At 35.5% G+C, this 21,283-nt stretch overlaps 1 protein-coding gene across 1 annotated transcript in view; it reads left to right on the top strand.

The window, feature by feature from the left end:
• Positions 1–8,501, top strand: part of LOC126185129 (BTB/POZ domain-containing protein 7) — a 63,946-nt gene extending 55,445 nt beyond the window's left edge. The window contains exon 9 of the mRNA XM_049927954.1: positions 7,941–8,501. Within this exon, the coding sequence (XP_049783911.1) occupies positions 7,941–8,267 (327 nt within the window). The 3' untranslated portion in view covers positions 8,268–8,501. The remainder of the gene's footprint in view (positions 1–7,940) is intronic.
• The last annotated feature ends 12,782 nt before the right edge of the window (positions 8,502–21,283 follow it).

The following is a 21,283-nucleotide window of genomic DNA, read 5'->3' as shown; positions in this document are numbered from 1 at the left end:
GCTTACCACCTGCTTTGACCCTCAATTTTTGCTAACATATTGAAGGTAGGTTGAAGTTGATACCAACTGTAACTGAGCAAGTGGGTACCTATTTGAGACAATACTTTCAGAAATTGTAACATCTGAGTCAATGGTTTGAGAAAAGGAGCAAATTATTAATTTATTTCAGTTCTCAAATATAACCTCTACCCATACTAATTCACAATAACTATCTGTTTCGATTTCATTACAATATTAACTACTTTTAGCATCAACAAACATGCCAACTGTATTTAATTCATCCTTTCTGAAGATGTGAAGGTCCTTTCTAAAAATTTCAACTGACTTTATCTCCAACTAAAGCCAGCTTTCAGCCGAGATGGTAATTTTTGTACATTTTAGGAAGTATACAGAAGGTAAGTGTGCTTGGATCAGGAAGCATACAGACTTCTATGGAGGCAGTTAAAACCTTTTAAGGTACTTACGGCTCTTAGAATTTTATATTGATCATTCTGGATTCAAGGACAAAACTACATAAAATAAATACATTGCTTGACACAAGAAAAGTGAAATGAAATGTTACTTCACCAGTTGATATGATATGTGGTGTTACTTCAGTAACAAATAAATTGGCAGTATGAGCCCATATATCAGTATGACATTTCAATCCGCTGGTCTGGATATGTGCATTTATTTGCTTTGAAAGGTGTCATAAAGCCATATAGTCCTCTCATGAGGCAAGCTGGCCCCTATCTATAGTAACTGGTTCTGTTAAGCGTGATCTCAGTTTCCGTAAAGTGGATGTCCATCATATTCCGTGCAGTTGTGGCATGTCATATATTGGTCAGACTGTCAGGAGCTCGAAGGACCAGTGTGTTGAGCATAAGCGTCGCACACACTTACAACAGCTAAGCAAATCAGCTAGAGTTGCCTGATTTCAGTGAGGGGAAAGTAGGAACACATTTATCGACACTGACATTTTTTAAAATAATTATGTTCACTGGACATTTTCTTCATAATACACTCAACACAATGAAGAGGAGTACCTTCTAGTTGAGCAGGCAATTCTCAACATTTTTCATTAGACAATACTGTCTTATAAAAATCACTGCAACTTTCATCATAATTGAAATAAGTGTACCACTCATTTTTTGTTAGATCAACTGAACATATATTTCTATCATCCCTCCATTTAATGTTCATAATGGAGAAAACACTCTCTGTGAATGCATTTGAAGGAAATATACTTAAAACAAATCTAACTAAAACACTGCACATTTTTGATGTATCAATCATTTCTATAATGTAGACCCATCTCTGTGATATTGCCATAGTAGCTAACTTTGCTTTCAAATGGTCATTCTCCCCCCCCCCCCCCCCCCAAATAAAAGAGAAATCAGAAACATTTGTGACCTCTGAATACATATTATCTACGATTAGGAAATCAACAATACAAAATTATTACACTAATTTCAGAATATTTGAAACTCAGTCTCTCTCTCTCTCTCTCTCTCTCTCTCTCTCTCTCTCTCTCTCTCTCTCTCTCTCTCTTTTGAAGTGATATACAATCCATTAATGACAAAACATTACTCTCATCAAAATCAAACCATTTATTTAAATATTTCAGTCAAACTTCATATACACTGAAGAACCAAAGAAACGGGTACACCTGCCTAATATTGTGCAGGGCCCCCGCAAGCACGCAGAAGTGCCACAACATGACATGGCATGGACTTGACTACCATCTGAAGTAGTGATGGAGAAAATTTACTCCATGAATCCTGCAGGGCTGTCCATAAATCCGTAAGAGTACAAGGGGGTGGAGATCTCTTCTGAACAGCATGTTGCAAGGGATCCCAGATATGCTCAATAATGTTCATGTTTGGGGAGTTTGGTGGCCAGTGGAAATGTTTAAATTCATAAGTGTGCTGCTGGAGCCACTCTCTAGCAATTCTGGACATGTGGGGTGTTGCATTGTCCTGCTGGAATTGTCCAAGTCCCTCGGAATTCACAATGGACATGAATGGATGCAGGTGATCAGACAGGATGCTTATGTATGTGTGAGTTGTATCTAGATGTACCAGGGTTCCGATATAACTCCAACTGCACATACCCCACACCATTACAGAGCCTCCACCAACTTGAACAGTCCCCTGCCGACATTCAGTGTTCATGGATTAATGGGGTCGTCTCCATACCCGTACATGTCCATCCACTTGATACAGTTTGAGATGAGACTCGTCCGACCAGGTGACATGTTTCTAGCCATCAACAGCTCAGTGCTGGTATTGATTGGCCCAGGTGAGCCGTAAAGCTTTGTGTCATGCAGTCATCAAGGGTAAATGAGTGGGCCTTCGGCTCTGCAAGCCCATATTGATTTTTTGTTGAATGGTTCGCACGCTGACATTTGTTGATGGCCCAGCACTGAAATATGCAGCAATTTGCAGAAGGGTTGCACTTCTGTCATGCTGAATGATTCTCTTCAGTTGTCGTTGGTCCCATCTTTTTCCAGACCCAGAGGTGTCAGAGTTTAATGTTTTATCAGATTCTTGATATCCACAGTACCCTCATGAAATGGTCATACAGGAAAATCTGCACTTCATTGCTACCTCAGACTTGCTGTGTCCCATTGCTTGTGCGCCGACTATAACACCACAGTCAAACTCTGTTAAATCTTGATAAACTGCCATTGTAGCTGCAGTAACTGATCGAACAACTGCGCCAGACACTTGTTTCTTATATAGGCGTTGCCAACCACAGTGCCGTATTCTGCCTGTTTACATATTTTTGTGTTTGAATACGCATGCCTATACTAACTACTTTGGTGCTTCAGTGTCTATGTCTGCATTCTTCCAGTTGTGTTTCTTTTTCACCTGGGATCAGGCCATCCAACTGATCTAGCAATTGTTGCACGTTATTGCACATTATAACCAAAAAACAGGTCAGTTAGTCTATGTTCTAACTCCATTTTTATTTTCTCCATCACATGGTATACTTCACAAATTGTCAGTTCATTTTTTTCTAAGTTGAGTGCACCCTTCAAAAAAACATCAGTTAAGTGCAAGGAAAATTGTAGATATAATTCCACTGAAGTAAGCTGTTTTCCTGAACCAGACACATCTATTAAGTTGTTTTTAATGAAGCTGGGCAATTGTCTACACTAGAAAAGTATGATATAATTGTAGGAAGATTTCTCAACAATCTTTCTATGGCAGGCTTTAGACTTAAACACCTTGTTGGAACATGTCTCAACTAAGCATTGCATTCTATGTTAACAAATTAAAAAAAAATCTTTCAGCTGAGATACCCTTTTAGCTGAATTCGAGAAATAGTTGAAAGTCTTAATTACTAACTTTTCGATGTCTATTGACATAGTGATCATACCAGATTTAAAGTAATTATGGACTATATGTGCACAGCAGTTTGATTTCACTGTATCATGATTTTCCTTTTGTAAGTAAACGTAAAGAGAGATTTCTTCCCATAGTTTGCAAATGTATTGTCAGCAGTAAAACAAATTCGACTTGTATTTTGTTGTATTTTGGAATCCTTTTCAAGATCTGCTCAGACATTGCAGATGTAGATTCATCAGAGTCCTCATAGAAATCTAGAATACTGTGAGACACACCTGCTTGCAAATCAAGATACCTTACACTCAAATAGGATAGTGCTTTTGATTAACCTTTGTTGGAAGTGTCAAATCCCACACCGAAAAACTTGTTATCCTTCAACTTCTGAGTTAAATTATTGACGCTATTTGGTCTCAGAACACCAGTAAGGAATGTCTCACATTTTGTTTTACCACACATGGTTTTGTTCGCAATTGTCGAATCTGGGAATAACTGAGAAGATATTTTTACATTGCAGTTAGTGCTGGCATAGCTAAGATGATGTTTAACTGTGTGAAAAGTGAGTTTAAGCTCAGATGCTGTTATCTGAAAATGAGGAAAGAAGCACTAATAATAATAACATCTTTTTATAATTGGCTAAACAGATTATTACCTTGAAAGTTAGAGATGTTGAAATTAGTGTGAACCTACTACATACCTTGTCTGCTTCATCAGAGTCCATCTTGTAGAGACTTTTTATCAGTGTGGTTTTTACTGGTATTAATCGTTTGTGTTTGTGGTTGACACTGTTAAAATGATGCTGAACATCAGTTATGCCACCATGTAAAATCGAAAATCCCTCTCCAGCTTTTCCAACACATAAGGTACACCTTGCTTTATATACATTTTCTGGAACTGGCCGCAATTCGGGAAATTCTTTTTCCCAAACTGAACGATACACATGCAGTTTTCTATTCCGGTGTGTGCTGGTTTTGAATATCTAATTTTCTTTTTGTGGGATTTGTCACAGTCCCATCCATTTTGAACACACTACTTCCACAAAGAAATAAGTTCTAAAACATAAAATATACAATGGCTTGCATAAAGTGTTGAATCTGCTTCCGAAATGAACGAAACAATGTGCCTCATTGCATGGAGTGGAAGTACAGCTTGTTCAGAAAAAGAAGAAAAATTCTGAGGGGGTGTGGCATTGGGGGAGCAAGCCGCACTTCCATCATACAGTGCTATTGCTACACTCGCAATTACATACCGTTATCAAATTATGCCCAAGCAAGGCTCCAGTCGGAATTGATAGTTCCATGTTGAGTGATGGTGCTTTTTTGCTCCTAATTCCATATCATAGACAATTAGAAATTGAAAAGAGCCAGTAATAAAACTTACATTGTGGCAATAAAAAGAACACATCCCAACAATCACTTTGCAATGGTAACAAGACAAGGTTCTGTGTTGGATCGCTGAGGTTGACAGCGACCAACATAAAACGTGAGCAGGCCTAAGTTGGTCGACTTCTGCCGAGCAAGAACTAGGCAGGACTCGTTGATCTGTTTGTTAATATACTGCACACAATGCGGTTCTGATTCTGATGTCACATCCGTCTTGTTCTCAGTCCCAACTGCCATCACATGTGCACCCTAGCACATAGAATGTAATCTGCATTGTAAAATTAGGCACTGAAAGATTAAAAAATATAAGTCATTATACCTCATGTTCAAAATCGGAATGTTTGGCATATGGTTAAAGGTTTGCACCGTGCCCAGAACAAAATGGGAAAATTCCGTATTGTTCTGGCTAAAATCGTATGTCTGGCAACCCTAAAATCAGGTATTGCAAAACACGGTCTTGCACCAGTCATCTTATGGGATATGACAGTGTGGGGATTCTGGCATGTACTTCCAGCTATTGGCATAGTGTTCTTAAGGAAGCATTTAAGATTAAATTAGCAAGTAACCTTGTAAATAGAGATGGAGATTTTTGCTTCATTTCTATGTGGAACCCTGCTCTCTGTCTTATAAAAAAATGGGGGAAGAGTTAATGCTACGCCCCTCATTACTTAGTAATTTTCACTTTCGATAAGTTTGTTCATCTTTGGTTGTGTGGTGGCGCTAATGTTTATATGTTTATTTTGTGTGTGTGTGTGTGTGTGTGTGTGTGTGTGTGTGTGTGTGTGTGGGGCTGGAATTGCTATGCAAACCAAGGTTTTAAATTCAATTTATGAATGTCCATCCTATTGCATGGACAACACTTAACACTTACTTGCTGCAGTTCTGCCTTGATAATGGCAGGGTGGCCACCTGTCGGTTATCTATGCGATGATGTGTCACCTGGCTGCATTGTCATAGTTTACTTGAACATAGTATACACCAGGAAAAACTCAGGTCTGACACTGAAGACTCTTGTCATGTGTAAGTTAACCGAATGTTACTCTATAAGTAAAAATGAAGAAGGCTGGATGGGGACTGTCCACATTGAGGCAGCGTTAGGTAAAGTAGTTACCGTATTTACTCGAATCTAAGCCGCACTCGAATCTAAGCCGCACCTGAAAAATGAGACTCGAAATCAAGGAAAAAAAATTTTCCCGAATCTAAGCCGCACCTGAAATATGAGACTCGAAATTCAAGGGGAGAGTAAAGTTTTAGGCCGCACCTCCAAATCGAAACAAAGTTGGTCCATTGTAATATGAGACACAATTTAGGTCGAATGAATGACGATACAGCTACAGTAGTTTGGTTCGCGTAGTAAGCTAAGCAGTTAGGCTTTACCAGGTAGCCATAGCTATGCGTCAGGCGCTCCGTCCATAATTATACGGGTACCCTTCCTTTTTCACGTGCTTCATCTGGTTTGGATCGATTGCTTATTTTTCTTTGATCTTATAAGTGCCGTTCTCTTTGTTTACGTCACTCTAAGCTGAAAATGCATTACTGTACTGTGTCATGCACTGTTTGTCTCATTCTGATAATCAGTGTTTACGGCCTGTCGCCGCTCGCGGCGTGGCTTGCTTTTGTGCGCACTACCGCCGCTTACAATTAAAAAAAGAAAAAGAGAGAAATCGTCTCATTAGCGAAACAATGGCAAGAGACTGCTATTTGTTGTTACTAACACTGCTGCTTTCTTTGACGATCAACAAGAACCAAATAATAAACTGCGTATGATAGAAGATGTTCTGAACGAGAGTTTAGCGAAAATTTTTCTGTTTGGAAATCTTTGCAGACGTCTCTTTAGTACATAACGTTCTGCACAGAAATTAGTCATCTTAAATTTAAAAATCTAGTCAATTGACGTGCTTCATTTCTGACTATCACTATTAGGCATAAGAATAATACGAATATAAACATGAAATGATATGTATATTCTTCGGCGTTTGCTGTTGTCTCACTCTAGTTTCGTAGTTTATTAAGCGGACAGGATTTAAATGCGATAGCAGCAAACACGAAAGAATACATGGCAAAATGTTTATATACGTATTATTCTTATGGTGAAGAGAATACTGCATGTGATTCACAATTCATAAAAGTTCCTATTAGTAACCATCTCTTCTCATAGGTAGAAAAAATTCAGAACGTAGAGTTGGCCATATTGACAAACATCCCAAACAGTCTTGCCAGTCGGATTTTCGTAGTACAGTACATTGAAATGTTGCTACATTCGAAGACTAACAATACGGAATTTGTATTTACTTCGTTGGATAATGTATGAAAATGCAGTGGTCGAAACTCGGGGCGGAGAAAAAATTTCGTCTTCCATCGTTTTTTTTTTTTTTATTTATTTACTGACGCAGAGGTTTTGGCGCCAGTATTTATCTTTGTGCCTGAAAAGCATGCATGTAAATCGCTACATATATTCAATGGCAGAAGTTAGTTGTGGCGGCACCTACCAACATTTTTAAGAACTTCCGCTTACTTTGCACTCGATTCTAAGCCGCAGGCGGTTTTTTGGATTACAAAAACCGGAAAAAAAGTGCGGCTTAGATTCGAGTAAATACGGTAAGTGTAAATTTCACTTTGAATATCTGTAAGATGTTCATAAAGTGAGTGTGTTAGTAGTGTGGTTTTATGAACTTATGCAATCACTACTACTCTCTCTCTCTCTCTCTCTCTCTCTCTCTCTCTCTCTCTCTCTCTCTCCCTCCCTCCCTCCCCCCCTCCCGTCTCAATTTTTCCATATTGTTATACCTCTTCAGTCTTCAAGAAGGGATTTGAAATCAGTAGTTTCTTTGTCTTCCTTTATAACAACTTTGTGTTTCATGCTTCAGTAGAGCCCAGATGAGTCTTATTGTATTTTACATATCTTGCTACAGATATTGTGACTCACCAATTACAGTCAAAAATGATTTAAAAAGACAGAGTATTGAATTTAGTCAATAAATAGGAGGACATGTGTGGTTGCCATACCTTGTATTCTTCCATCCAATTTCAATTAACATTTTATAATTCTTGTTAAATCTGCTAATTTAAACTGTTAGTGTTTTCATTACTTGAATGATGAAGTTTGTGTGTGGCTAGAGAGAGAGAGAGAGAGAGAGAGAGAGAGAGAGAGAGAAGTAAGGTATCTTTAATGTAGAGTCATCTTGTTGAATTGAAAAAAATTAGTGCAGTGATTGTTTTCTTCCATTAGCCTGAAAGCAGTTCATGCAGCGATGGGCACTTATCGGACATAATGCCAGATGTGGCAATGGCAACAGCGTCCTTTGGCCAACTGCAGTTACAAGATGGTCAGGAACTGGAGCTTGACCTCGGTGATGGAGCAAGCCATTTGGGATTTGGAGGCCTCAGCACTGTGTCAACTAGGGGTCCGAGCTCTCGCGCTGCATCTCACAATGCTGCACCCTACCATCGCTACCTGTCTGCTGTCGGTCCCAGCCCTCCCCCTCCATATCGTCCATCACCATCTCTCGGACATGGACACTCTACATACCATTCAGGTCCACCACGCTTCATATAGTCCACTGGTATTCCCTCTTTTATTAAAGAGGAGTGCCCAAGCTCATGGGTGCAAAACTTCTTCTGGTGTTACAGCAGGATCTGAATTTCACTGGGAATGTGTGTTATTATGTTCAGACAGCTTCAATGATGTTGCATGTATTGTATAACATGCAAGTAGTAATTTGTATGTATAGATAGCCACTGCTGGAATCTGGTAGCAAGTTTCTTTTGTGACATTTGTATAAAGTTTATTGATATAACGCTATTTTAATGTGATAGTAACACATGTGAAAGTGTTAGAGCTGTGTTATATGTTCATTTGCGAAATGAAATGGAAGCTTGTAAATATTGTTTCCTTTTTTCATTTTCATTACTTTGTTATTGTTACTGTTACTTTTCTCTCTGTTTTTTTTTTCTTTTTTTTTTAAGTAATAGTTCTGTGAAGCAGAGACTGAGAAAGCACAAGCATTGGTCAATGAGTAATCCTCTGGTGCAGAATTGCTGGTAGAAATACTAATGTCACTTGTATGTGCTTTGTTCATTTTCTGCTGACACAAATTAAAATCACTCTCTATTTGCTATCTGCATTGAAATAATGGCACTGCCATAAGTACCAGAAAATTACTCGTATCTTAATCAAAAATATTGTTTTGAGAATCTGATACCAAGCTTTTGGGAAACTAAGTTACTTATAGACAATGGGTTTTGTAGAATCTGCTGTTACTGTTGTGATTTAAAAACGAAGCCACAAAATTATATTTATTAGTTTTTTTAGAATTTGTGGGGAAACAGCTGAAGCTATCTACTCTAAAGTTGTTGTTAATAACTTGTGGAATGGGTGCCAGTTACGAGGTGTAGTCATGGAATGGGCATCTCATGATGCAGTGCCATAAAACTCTGTATTAAAGATTTGTGGAAACCAGCACTGCTAGCCACTCACTCCTTGCTTAATCATCACTTATGATGTGTACTCTGGTCAGAATTCTTTACAGACACCCTAGAGATATATTAATGCTCTTTCTCAAGGTTTGAGCATGTTGTACTTATTCTGTGTGTCACGAGCTTCTACATTCCTTTATAGCAAATAAATCTTGCTTAAATTTAAAGACAGTGTATCTGTTAGGTATGTTTCTTTGCAAAATGTGCATTCAGCTTCCTAGAACATGTGACTGTAGTACGTCGGGACTAGTGGTCTAGTGGTGAAGCACATGCCTGGAAACCAAAAGGTGGTGGGATTGAATCTCTGTCGGACCTTGAATTTTTTCAGTGTGCCTTTAACCCACCCTTCACCTCTGATATTAATATTCGGCAGCAACAACACATGGTTCAGATTCCACATTAAACTGTACAACATGTTTTCTCGGTAGATTTACTAGAGTAGGTAGAGACATGCAAGTTGTCAAAATGGTGTCCAATTGAGAAGTGTGCGCCAAGTCGTTGAGCAACAGGAAAATATTATTTATTATTGCTGTAATATTATTTCTTTGCAAATGTTAGCAGCCATGGTGTCTTTTCAAGGGCTCTGATAACCTCTTGTCAGATCAGTGTTGTCTGTTACAATCAGCTTGTCTGTTATGTTGGAGAGACCTTCATCCTGCCCCAGTTGTTTTAAAATAATAATTGCAATTTTTTGTAATAGTGAGGGTAACTTCTCATTTTTGTTTCAATTTTTGTTGCATAGAACTGAAATGAAGACCATTATTGCAATTTAATCATGAGAAAATAATGGCTATATTCAGATATTTTCAGTTCATTTTAGTGTACTTTTTGCAGATTGATCTAATAACATCATTTAAAATTGTGTGACAGTACCAATTGCATACTATGAAAATTATTTCCCAGTGTGTATCTGTTAGAACTGTTATTTACTGTTCTGAGATCATTTTCATGAAAAAGCATTACTAATAAACATTTTACTTCACATTTGTTGGTCGGTGACTAAGAGAAGTGAATTTCGTGTTATTTTCTTCTGTTGCCGGACATCATTATGTGCTAATTTATGCACTCCATACTTCATAGGATCTTGAAACAGAATATGAGAGAGAAAATGGAAATGTCACAAATACTAAGCTTTTTCATTCTTTGTTTAATTATTATTTTATATTTGATTGTAAACTATAGCAGTATGAACCGAAATTTTTAAGATCTATTGTGGAATATTCTGTTGATAGCTGACTGTTGTTTGTAGGTGATGTTCATGAGAGGCAGACATTAAAATGACATTTCACAAATAATTTTCAACTTGTCATTGTGCTGTCAGAAAACATAAAAAACAAAATCATTGCATTAATGACATTCAGATTATTAGCTCATTGCCCCAAAATGCAGGAAAGGCTTGGCAACAGCGTGTGATTGTGGCATTATCTTCACTTTCTTTTTGCCTCATTGAATCACACACAAACAGTATTGGGCCATTAAAAATATGACAAGTGAATGTACAACTCGAAATTTTGTACCTCAAAAATCACTTGTCAACTAAGCAAAATTTTCAAAGGAACTGCGATGAGTAGGATATTGGGTATTCTTAAAGCGTTGTGGAGATCTCATAAGCATGGACTATTCTTGAACAGTTACAAACACTACTTTCCTATTTAGTCCATACTTATTCATCAATGTGGTGCCAAATTTGGATTTTTTACTACCTTAGTACATTGACTAATGTTACCGAAACTATTAAGACAACCGTAAGCCTGGGATTTAAAGCACAAACCACTTCTTGATGATCCTAGTTTGTACATACCATAACTTGTGGGTAGGATGAAAGTTTAAGATTAATTTTGCTGTCTTGACATTTAGTTGGAAGAAGTTGAACACCTCATCTGTGTTGCCTCATAAACCTGATACCATTGTAATCTTTGGACAAATGTGTATGTTCTCAGATGCCACATTCCACACTGACTCTTTCAGTGAATATAAACACAGCATAAAACGATTCCCATGACCTAAAACTCACAACTTGTTTGTGATACATTATGGTGCAAAGTTATATTGTGAACTTTCTCCCATTGCATCAGTATTCTCCCAAACAAAAAAAATTACTGTGATAATCTCTCTGTTGTGTTAAGTTTGCTCCTGTTTGATCTCTGATGTGAAAAATATACTTCTTCTCATATCTTTCTTAACTAATGCAGCAGTCTTTCCCGTATGGCAGTTGAATATGCATGGCACTCATTCTTTGAGTGAGTGAAGAATATACTGGCCCTTTTTTCCCGGATGGAATGTCTCCTCATATCTCCCCCCAGCTTTTGTCTTAAAAAGTACCTTCATTCATCCTCTATGTACTACCTTCCCTATTAAGAATTACATCTCTAACAAGAGGTGAAAATAATAATCTAATTCTGTGATTCTTTAAATCAGAAATACTTGGGTTATTGTTATATGCTCCAAAACTACTTGTAACTCACCATAAAAACTGTCTTTGCTCATATCTTTGAGAAAGAGAGAGCATGCACTCAACTATGCTGTCTTGTGATCAACAGATTTCCACTAATCATTGTTCCAGTTTACCCCGTACAACCAACCAAATATTGCCTTTTACTGAAGTTAAGCTGACCAAATATTTTTAATACTGAACTATTTACATTATTCTTCCTACAGTCCAACTACCTACCTATCCTATCTATGTACCTAACCACCCACCCATTATTGTTCCTGTTTGAATTGTAGTTTACCCACCATCTTCTGCAGACATTGACTTTGTTTTCCATTCTAGTGTCATAATATTCCTATTTTAATCACGTTCCTGTGGACACAACAGTCTTACAGTGTGTGCATGACTTCTCCCTCACTCCCCCCCCCCCCCCTCTCTCTCTCTCTCTCTCTCTCTCTCTCTCTCTCTGTCTGTCTGTGTGTGTGTGTGTGTGTGTGTGTGTGTAAGATCATATGAAAGTACCAGTGATCAGAAGGCTGTGTTTTACACAGCACTGTGCTTTTTCTGTGTGCCGGTAATATGGAAGATTCCATTAATTCCACTACTGTAGTGTTTATGAATTACTGTTTAACTTTTTATTGTTATGTCATGACTTCTGACACCTTTGCTAGGAAGAAAAGTACTTTGATTTGATGGAGACACGAACTTGCTTTAGAAGAGATTCTAAAATAAGAGAAAGATATTTTTTAAATTTTTTAGTGGGTGAGGAACAGATATACTAGTAATTCTAAGGAAACTTTTTTTCCGTAGAAATGCAATAATTGTCTTAACTTCCTAAATAAATGAATGATAATTTACAACTCATCTTCTTTGTTTAACTGGATGAGTGGCAAATGGAGTAGTGGCTGGAAGCTGTTGGAACATTTCAATTTGTTCACTCAGTCTTTTATATATTTGAAGATTAGAAGTAATTATATTAAATACCTGTGAAATATTTATATACATATTATGAAAACTCTGTGTTGACATAAACTAATAGAAAAATTCAGTGTTTGTACTGGCACCACATTATATAAATTGTAAATTAATTGGTGAGAGATTGTTGTATACTGTTTCTTAACATACTCAATACAGAATCTGATTTGTGCTGCATATAGCTGTAAACTTGCACATTAGTATTATCTGTTTGCAGCTTTTTTAAATTTGATGTAATATCTGTACACTTATTTTGTCTTGTTTGGGATTTATCACATGTACAGAAATACTTGTTAAATGTTTTCCACTTTCTCCGAAAAGAAGTTTCTAGCTGTCAAAAATATTCTACTGTGTGTTATATTGCTATTTCTTAAGCATTAAACATTCTTATAAATTGTGGTCCTCAAAAATTTTGTGGAAAGAATTTAATAATGGATGTCTGCATATGATATTACTAGTTCACAAGATTTGGTTGTATAGGTTTTTTGCCGAATGTCAAAACTGAAAGCACCCAGCTTTTACATTCTTTTGCTTTCAAGTAATGCAAGCATTGGCTATTCTTAAGCTCAAGGTTATTAAAAGTCTGAGAGATTGTGATACCATCACAGTTTTCACTTTTTGGACATGGGTTAAGTTGTATTTCGTGTAGTTTTAGAATGCTGAATGTGGCAAAACTTCATTTCATCCACCTTAAAATTGGATTTCCCTCCTCTTTCTCTGACAAACTGGTCCTTATTTGAACATTCCATCTGAAATACTTGTGAAGATGTAGATCTGTAAGTTTCCTACATTCCACCTATAACCTTAATTGTTATATCAGATGTGTTTGTACAGAACATGGCTGACAGGTAACATGTGAAACTACTGTATAGGCACAAGATAAAAAGATACCATTGCAGTCATGTATAAATGTGTTTGTAAGTAACCTTCCTCTTTAACTTTTTGCTGTTTGAGTACTGGGTAAAGTAAATTGGGCTTCCCACAAATACCCTTGTTAGAACTTCACTGCATGATTAAATATGTGGTGATCTTGTCACGTATATAAGCTGCGATATTGGAATATGGGGAATGAGATGATGATCTGTCGAGGAGATTGTTTCAGTATTACTTCCATTAAGGAAGTATGTGAAGTAAAAATTATTGTACTTGTATTAATGTAAATAATATGCAAACAAATATATTTGAATCACTAATTGTTTGTGAAGTGTTCTGACTAAATAATATTCACACAGTAGTAACTGGGTCTATTAAAGTAATATATGAGAAACATGAATGTGTAATGCACAGTTTTTAATGGAATATGTTTTTATGCCTCCGTTTTACACTCATTAAAAAAGGATTGAGTGCAGTGTTACGTCTGTTTTGCTTAAAGTAAAAATGGTGCACATCACAAAGTATAGAAAAAAAATGTAGCAAAAATTTCTCTAAAATTCATGCTCATAATTTCTGTTTCCATGAAATCTCTCATTACACACATTCTTAAGATTTCTCATTCTCTGAATCTTATACTTCTGTGGGAATGGATACAATTATAAATTCTAAGCTGATAGGGGATCTTCCAGGAAATAGATTAAGTTTCTGTTTATTTATAACATGTCCATTATTTCCCATAAGGTAATAATTAATTACTGGAGACATATGTACAAATTATTTGTTGGGAATTAAAAATATTTACAGTTTTTGTTACATTCATTGTACGTGTAATTCAGTTGCATTTTGGCAGTAATATACATTTGTTATGTAACTTCAGGGTTTTTTTATGGTGATGTTCATGGTTGATGATTTCTCAGGTGTGCAGTCAGTTGTCACAAGATGCTCTCACTGACTTCACATTTAACAATAATCCAGCCAATATACTTTTGTGTGGTTTCATAATTATTTGGATTGTATCAGTACATAACACGCCGTAAGCCACACTTTTCACATGACAGCTCTCTATTTGTTTGTAAAGTTATGCATAATATACTTTTACCACTGGTGCATAAATTATAATTTGTACATGTAATCTAATTTATTTAAAAGCTTTAGGTACTGGAAATTTCCACAATTATTCGTGGGTTATATCTGCCATTGGTAAATACAGTGGGTGCATTTACAGGTAGGAAAATGTTTCTGAAACCAGGTTATTACTACTTGGAACTGAAGCTTAAAAGTAACTGTATGGTGCATGAGAGACGATAGTAACTTTCGTTAATTGTCATGTTAGTATCGTAAATCACATATCACTGATGCATACGTGATGGTGAATAAGTTACAGGAGTGTAAACGCGAGTAAATATTTTATTTCATACAATCTTCCACCTTTAGGTGTAACTTTGATTCCTGTAGAGTATGTAGGATACCAAGTTTTAGTCGTTAATTGTTGTTGGTGGTGACCAGTGACATCTCTGTGATAACTTAACTGAAGAGTAACAAATGATGGATGACTAAATATCATTTTTCTTCTTGTGGTTTCAATCTCACAGTTGTCACCCTTAACATTGCTGGTGGACACCAAAAGGGATTGTTGAAAACTGACTTTAAGAAAAAGAGAGAATATTTTCAACCAACAGTAAACAGGCTAGATACACTATGATCAAAAGGGGCCTATTGTTTTAGGTGTGCTGGTATTTACTTTTGTTTCTAAATTTAAAAGTTACGATACACAGTTAATGTGTCATTGTATACCTCTGTGACTTCAATTCGTAAAATTGGTTGTGGAGTTACAGTTCACAATTTTATGTGATTTTTACCACACAAAAATAGATATTCTAGTAATTTGAATATAGAATATTGAGTTATATTGTTGTCAGGTAGGGAATGTTAACTTAAATACCTAGCAGTTTACCACTACTTTTCTCTACACTTTTGGCTCCAAACTAATGACATTTTACTTGCAAGTAACTGCTAAAAAGAATCATCAAGTAGAGAAATCATTTTACACACTGATAATCTGAATTTGGGCTCCAGTTTTGAAGAAATTTTTATACTATGAATTTGGTACCATAAAGAATACCTCATTGAACATCAGCAATTACCCTGTAAAGTCAGTTATAAAAAAATTCACCCAGTCTCATGGATAGTTCTTGTACTGCTATTTGATGTTGAGTGAAACTACACTAAAATAGAAAGGAGATGCAGCAACTTATGGATCTTCATTGTGTATATGTTGCATTCATTTAGATTAATATTGAAGGTCATTTTAACTTTGTCATCAGTTGATTTATGCACTCAACCAGCGTGAGGTGATTTCTTTTAAATTTTTTGTGTATCAGTGTCAGGGCATTTTAATGCCAGATACAGTGCAAAAGCAACTGATTCTTTGAATCCTCTGATGCTCTGGATAAGTAATAGATCAATGGATGAATTTTACCCTATGAAGAAGCTAAATGTAATAACAAGTTACGGTTTATGATGATAGTAGTAGTAGTAGTTTCATACCCTTCTCTTGTCTTTCAAAGAAGAACTACGATATTTTCTTTTCTTGAGAGTAATTCAAAGTTTATTGTGTAACAACACTGTTGGACAATTAATTTAAAATATGACATATAAATCACACTGATGAAGTCGTAAGTGATGTTAGAACACATTGGATCCATCAAATGATTTTTTCTTCTTTTTTATTATCTAGTGAGAATATTCCTCACTACACAAGAGTTTGATATCATACCAGTGCCTACACTTTCACAACTGATTTAGAGAGAGAGGGAAGAGGGGCTAGACTGTGAAAATGAGGGAAGAAATATACATATTTTTTGGGTCCTCTGTTTGAAAAATAACTTTTGTGATTAAACATTTGTACTAAAGTGGTAATTATTTTCTATCTTTCCAAAAGCATGACAAGGGTAGACATTGTTATAACTGTCACTCATAATGTAATCTGTGAGGTAAGTGGTAAAATGCCGTAATAATAGATGCTGTATCATTTAGCATTTATTATTATTAATGCCATTGGAATTTATTACTCTTCCTTGGCATCAATGTTTGTTGGAGTACCACAGCAGAAGGGGGTGATATTTGTTTAAACCAAATCATATTTAAATCATTTCATCATCTCCCAATCCTTTTATTTTTAAATTGTGCGAAATTCATAAAAACAAAATGCACAATTTCTTGTAGCTTTCAAAGGAGAAATGCTTACTGTTATCGACTTCTGCTAAATTGCATCTTGCATTACATCATGTTCTGTGCCATAAAATTTTGCATTACAAAATAAGTGAGAGCACTTGTTTAATGATACTAGTGTGGATGTTTCTGCCAACACGGTAGCTGCTATACAGCTGTTTATTGTATGATTGATTATAATATGTTGTTTATGAAGTACATTAACTCTATCAGCAATCTTATCAGTATTTTAATAATTTTGGGCTCTTATTTGGTGATATTCCAGTAGCTATTGAAGTTCTATAATGAGCTTAATAATAATAATAATAATAATATTAATATTAATAATAATTATAATAATAATAATAATAATTATTATTATTATTATTGTTGTCATGGTTATTGTGGACAATGCTATGCTAATGTACAATACAGACATTGACAGATTGTGTAATTTATAAAAGTCAGAGAATTTCCGGCAGAATTTAGCAGTATCATAAAGTCTATTCTGGTATCAAATTCAGTTCAAGCAGCAAGTATTTCCATTTTCAACATGAATTCTGATGATAAGATATAAATGTTAACAGATGCACAAGATGTGATCCTTCTTTTAACAGTATTATGTTTTTGGTGGTTATAAAACAAAATTTATCTTGGTAGTTTGACTTGCCTTTGTCATATGGTAGATCAGTATTGTGCTTTATGGCTTTGTCATCCAGTAGTGTTGCTTTAGTGTGATTTGGCACTATAAATAATTGTTGATTTCTTCATCTATTGATCTTGGTGTTACTATGTTCCATAATTTTGCAAGATCTTTCAGTTTGAGACTGTTTGTATATTTTAAACCAATTTTTGTACTTAATATTCATTACTAGATAAGTTAGGTATGTTGTTTTTCTTTTATATCTCATTTAGGTTCTCTATCTTGTGTTTACAAGTAGTTTCTAAACACAAAATATGGCTAACTGTGATTTCCCGCTTATCACATTATGAGGATGTAATAGGCAGATGTGGATAAAATCAACACTCTTGTTTTACTTGATCTTTTTTTTCCAATTTGATCTTTTTCATGTTTATATTTGCTTTTTGTAAGCGGATGTGGAGGAAGTGGGAGATCATTTCAGAGGTGTCCTGGTATTGTTTTTCTTACATATGGAATCTTGCATGTGCCTGCAAGTCACAGGTGTTTTGCTTTTCACGTGAAAATGCTTAATCCTTTTGCTCTCATCTAAAGTTTGTATTTCTTTCTTTAACATATTTTTGCCCAGAAAAGGTAGCAGAGATAGGCACAAAACTACCACAGTTACAATTTTTATATGATTTTCAACACAACTTAACATTTTCAGAAAACTACTTGCTTTGTGAAGTAGCACAAATTGCACTTTACTGCATTTCTGTAAGCATTATATGTGCACAGTATCTATAATGACGAAAAGTGTTGCAGTTCATAAAAAAAGAGTCTGAACCTGATAATCTGTGTTTGATACTCTGTAACATATCTCATTTTTTTTACTGACCTAAGTTATTTATGAGGAAAATACTGGAGTGTGCAGTTTTTATTTCTCATTTTAGGCCATGGTAGCATGAAATGAACTTTACAGTAATAAAATTCTTGCTATTATAATGAAATTTAGAGAAAAAAATATAATTTTTCATTTGTATATTCCTTGTCTTATTTCTCAGCCAAGCTGCTGCGAAGCAGTAAATGGATTTCATGCTCTCTTTAAAGTCAGACTGACATTTTCATGCTGATAATATTTGTGAAATATGCTGATATGTCTAAATGTCCATTTTCTTTGCCTGTTCTTTATTTTACAACTGTATAAATTCCGGAATATCGTGCGGACATCATACCTTGCAACTGAAAAATACATTTTAAATGATGATGTTTTAGTTACCTTTAAGCTGCATCATTGTTTTGTTATACACTTACTGGATATGTTTCAGAAATGCACTGGTTTTCAACAGTCAGTTGTCTGCCCTAAATGGAATGCTTTTCTAAAACCTGCTAAGTATGTGAATACAAAAACAATGACACGGTTTAAAGGTAACAATGTGTCATTATTTTTTTTTTTAATGTATACATTGTGGTTTTCAGTACTGCCATTAATACGCAAAGGAACCTGCCATTTTATGGCAATTTATTTTAGTAAATTTTGTGTATTTAAGTTAAGAAAAGTTTTGTTGCTGAAAACAGATAGTAGTAAATAAATGGATTATACAGTCTAATGTTAATTCATTTCACTGCACTCTCTTTGTCAGCATTTTTCTATGCTGCTTGTGTCTACACTGTTGTCAGGTAATGTGTACACAGTGCACAATCAAGGAATCCACTAAGTACCTGTTTTAGGATGAAAATGGTAATGTTGTTGAACTAAGTTAAAACTATTGGAGTGCATTAGTTTTGGATACACTGTGATGATGTAAGCTTTATTGTTGTTTGTTCTATTTCGAAAATGATCAGGCTGGAAATGGAGGACTTAAGATGTCATATTGTTTAAAGCATTATTAATTTGATATCATATATAAAAAGCATCATAAAATTAACAGGATCATTCCATTGAAATAGTTTTAAAATGGACATGACGAAATTTCATATTCTTTGTTGTATTTGAGTAGTACAAATGCTGAAATTGTGAAAATAATGAACTTATATATTTGTGACTGCTTTGTCACTTAAATGTTAAAGCGTAGCCTTTGAATATGTGTTGTTGTAATAAAATTTCTCTTTGAACCAAAGCATTTATAATTATTCTATACAACAATAACTTTATAGATTTTTTTAATGTCTGTAGTTTTCTTCCATTTGTGATTGTGAGTTAGTATCTCTGTGTTTTTCAAACTTACAGAGAGGTAAAACATAAATGTATATGTATCCATGAAAGGACAGTCATATGCAGTGAAGCTTTAGTCTGTCACATTAGTCAGAAAATCTTGAGACATTATTCAGTGACATGTGCAAGTTCATTTTTTAGATTAGTAGCTGTCCACTCCCCCCTCTCCCTAAACAGACCTAAGTTCAATTTAATTGCAAATTAGAATAAATTAAAAAAGGTGGAAATATATTGAGAATGAGCCAACACTGGAGATTAGTTGACAGTGAAGAGAGTGCTGGAACAATTCTGGTACTCGCATAAGCGTACACATTGAGGGAACACTATGGAATTAAACATGTGGCTTCTCATAGGGTTAATGCAGTTATAAAAGGGCAGTGACTAGGATGCAATATATGTATACAAGACAAATTTGATATCCAGAAGCAAATGTCTGTAGTAAGATTTGTGGCTCGGAATTTAGTTGTTCAGTAAAAACCTGAGGTGTATTACCTTCCTGCTAACTGGCACTGTTGTGGATCTGTCCAGTAATATTTTGGTCTGAAAGTGCGTACGAACTTGTACATTCATTAGTAGACTAGCTTTTATGGAAGAGATACAAGCATATACTGCTAGCATAGGTGAGTGACACTTATCAACTGCAGCAGAAAAAGAGGAAATTTCATAACCTGTTGCCCACTACAATAGCAGATAAAAGGAAACTTTTCTTCTACAGTTTTATGCAATTTCTGCAGTAAACATGTTTCAGGTGTAGTCATCTTAAGAGCTGTTCCAACCAAAACATTTAAACTGCAGTATGTTGTACTAAGTATCTCTCTTTACAAGGGTTATTTAACTATTTGCCAAATCTCTTCCAAACACATAGCTATCACACTTTTTTTCCTTTATCTACTAACAGTACATAAATGACTACTCAGAGGAACCTTGTGACACACACACACACACACACACACACACACACACACTGGTTTTCTGCTTGCCTTAGGTGACTTTCTAATGGAGTTGTCTATGGCATGCTGCAAAGTACTGTAGTGTCATTGAGACATTGACAGCAATTTTCTCTCGGCCTCCCTTTCCATTTATCGGAGCTTGGTCCTTTGAAACAATGTAAGAGAGTTATTCATGAGGGCAGATGTAAGAACATTACTCACTAAAGGCACTTCATAGTTAGATACTTTTTCAGTATGCCAAATTCACTTTGCTTTTCTTACCAGTGCATAATCCTTTTTGATATTGATCAAATTGAAGGCTTTTTATGAAGCATGGTCTTATTTAATTTGATAAGCTGTTTTATTAATCTTACTTGTGGACTCAGCCAGGCAGTTATGAGGGCAGACCTTCAGATTCACATAGAATCTGAGCTATGGAGAAGTTTGGCATTTTTCGCATATGTGGGGTACTGTGAAGGACATAGGTTATTCTGGTTGTATGACTGCTCCCTGATTCAGAATAATCTAATGTTTTAGCCACTATTGTAGAGATATGTTCAGGTGTGTGCCGATACATACCAATGGACTCTCATTCAGGAGGTTGGTGGTTCAAGTCCTCATTCATACATACAAATTTAGGTTTTTGTGGGTGTTTTAAACCATTCAAGGCAAGGTTCCTTTGAAAAGTATAGTGCTGATTTCGTTTTTCAGCCTTCCCCAGTTTGAACTTGTGTTCTATGACCACATCATTGACACGATGTTAACACCAGTCTTCCTTAATATATATCATTGATGTAGTTGTTGTTTCCCTTCCTAATCTATCCTGTGCCAGTCTCTTCATCGC

This window comes from Schistocerca cancellata, chromosome 4, assembly GCF_023864275.1.
Source record: "Schistocerca cancellata isolate TAMUIC-IGC-003103 chromosome 4, iqSchCanc2.1, whole genome shotgun sequence".
Taxonomy (NCBI): Eukaryota; Metazoa; Arthropoda; class Insecta; order Orthoptera; family Acrididae; genus Schistocerca; species Schistocerca cancellata.
This window is presented reverse-complemented; position numbering and strand designations above follow the sequence as displayed.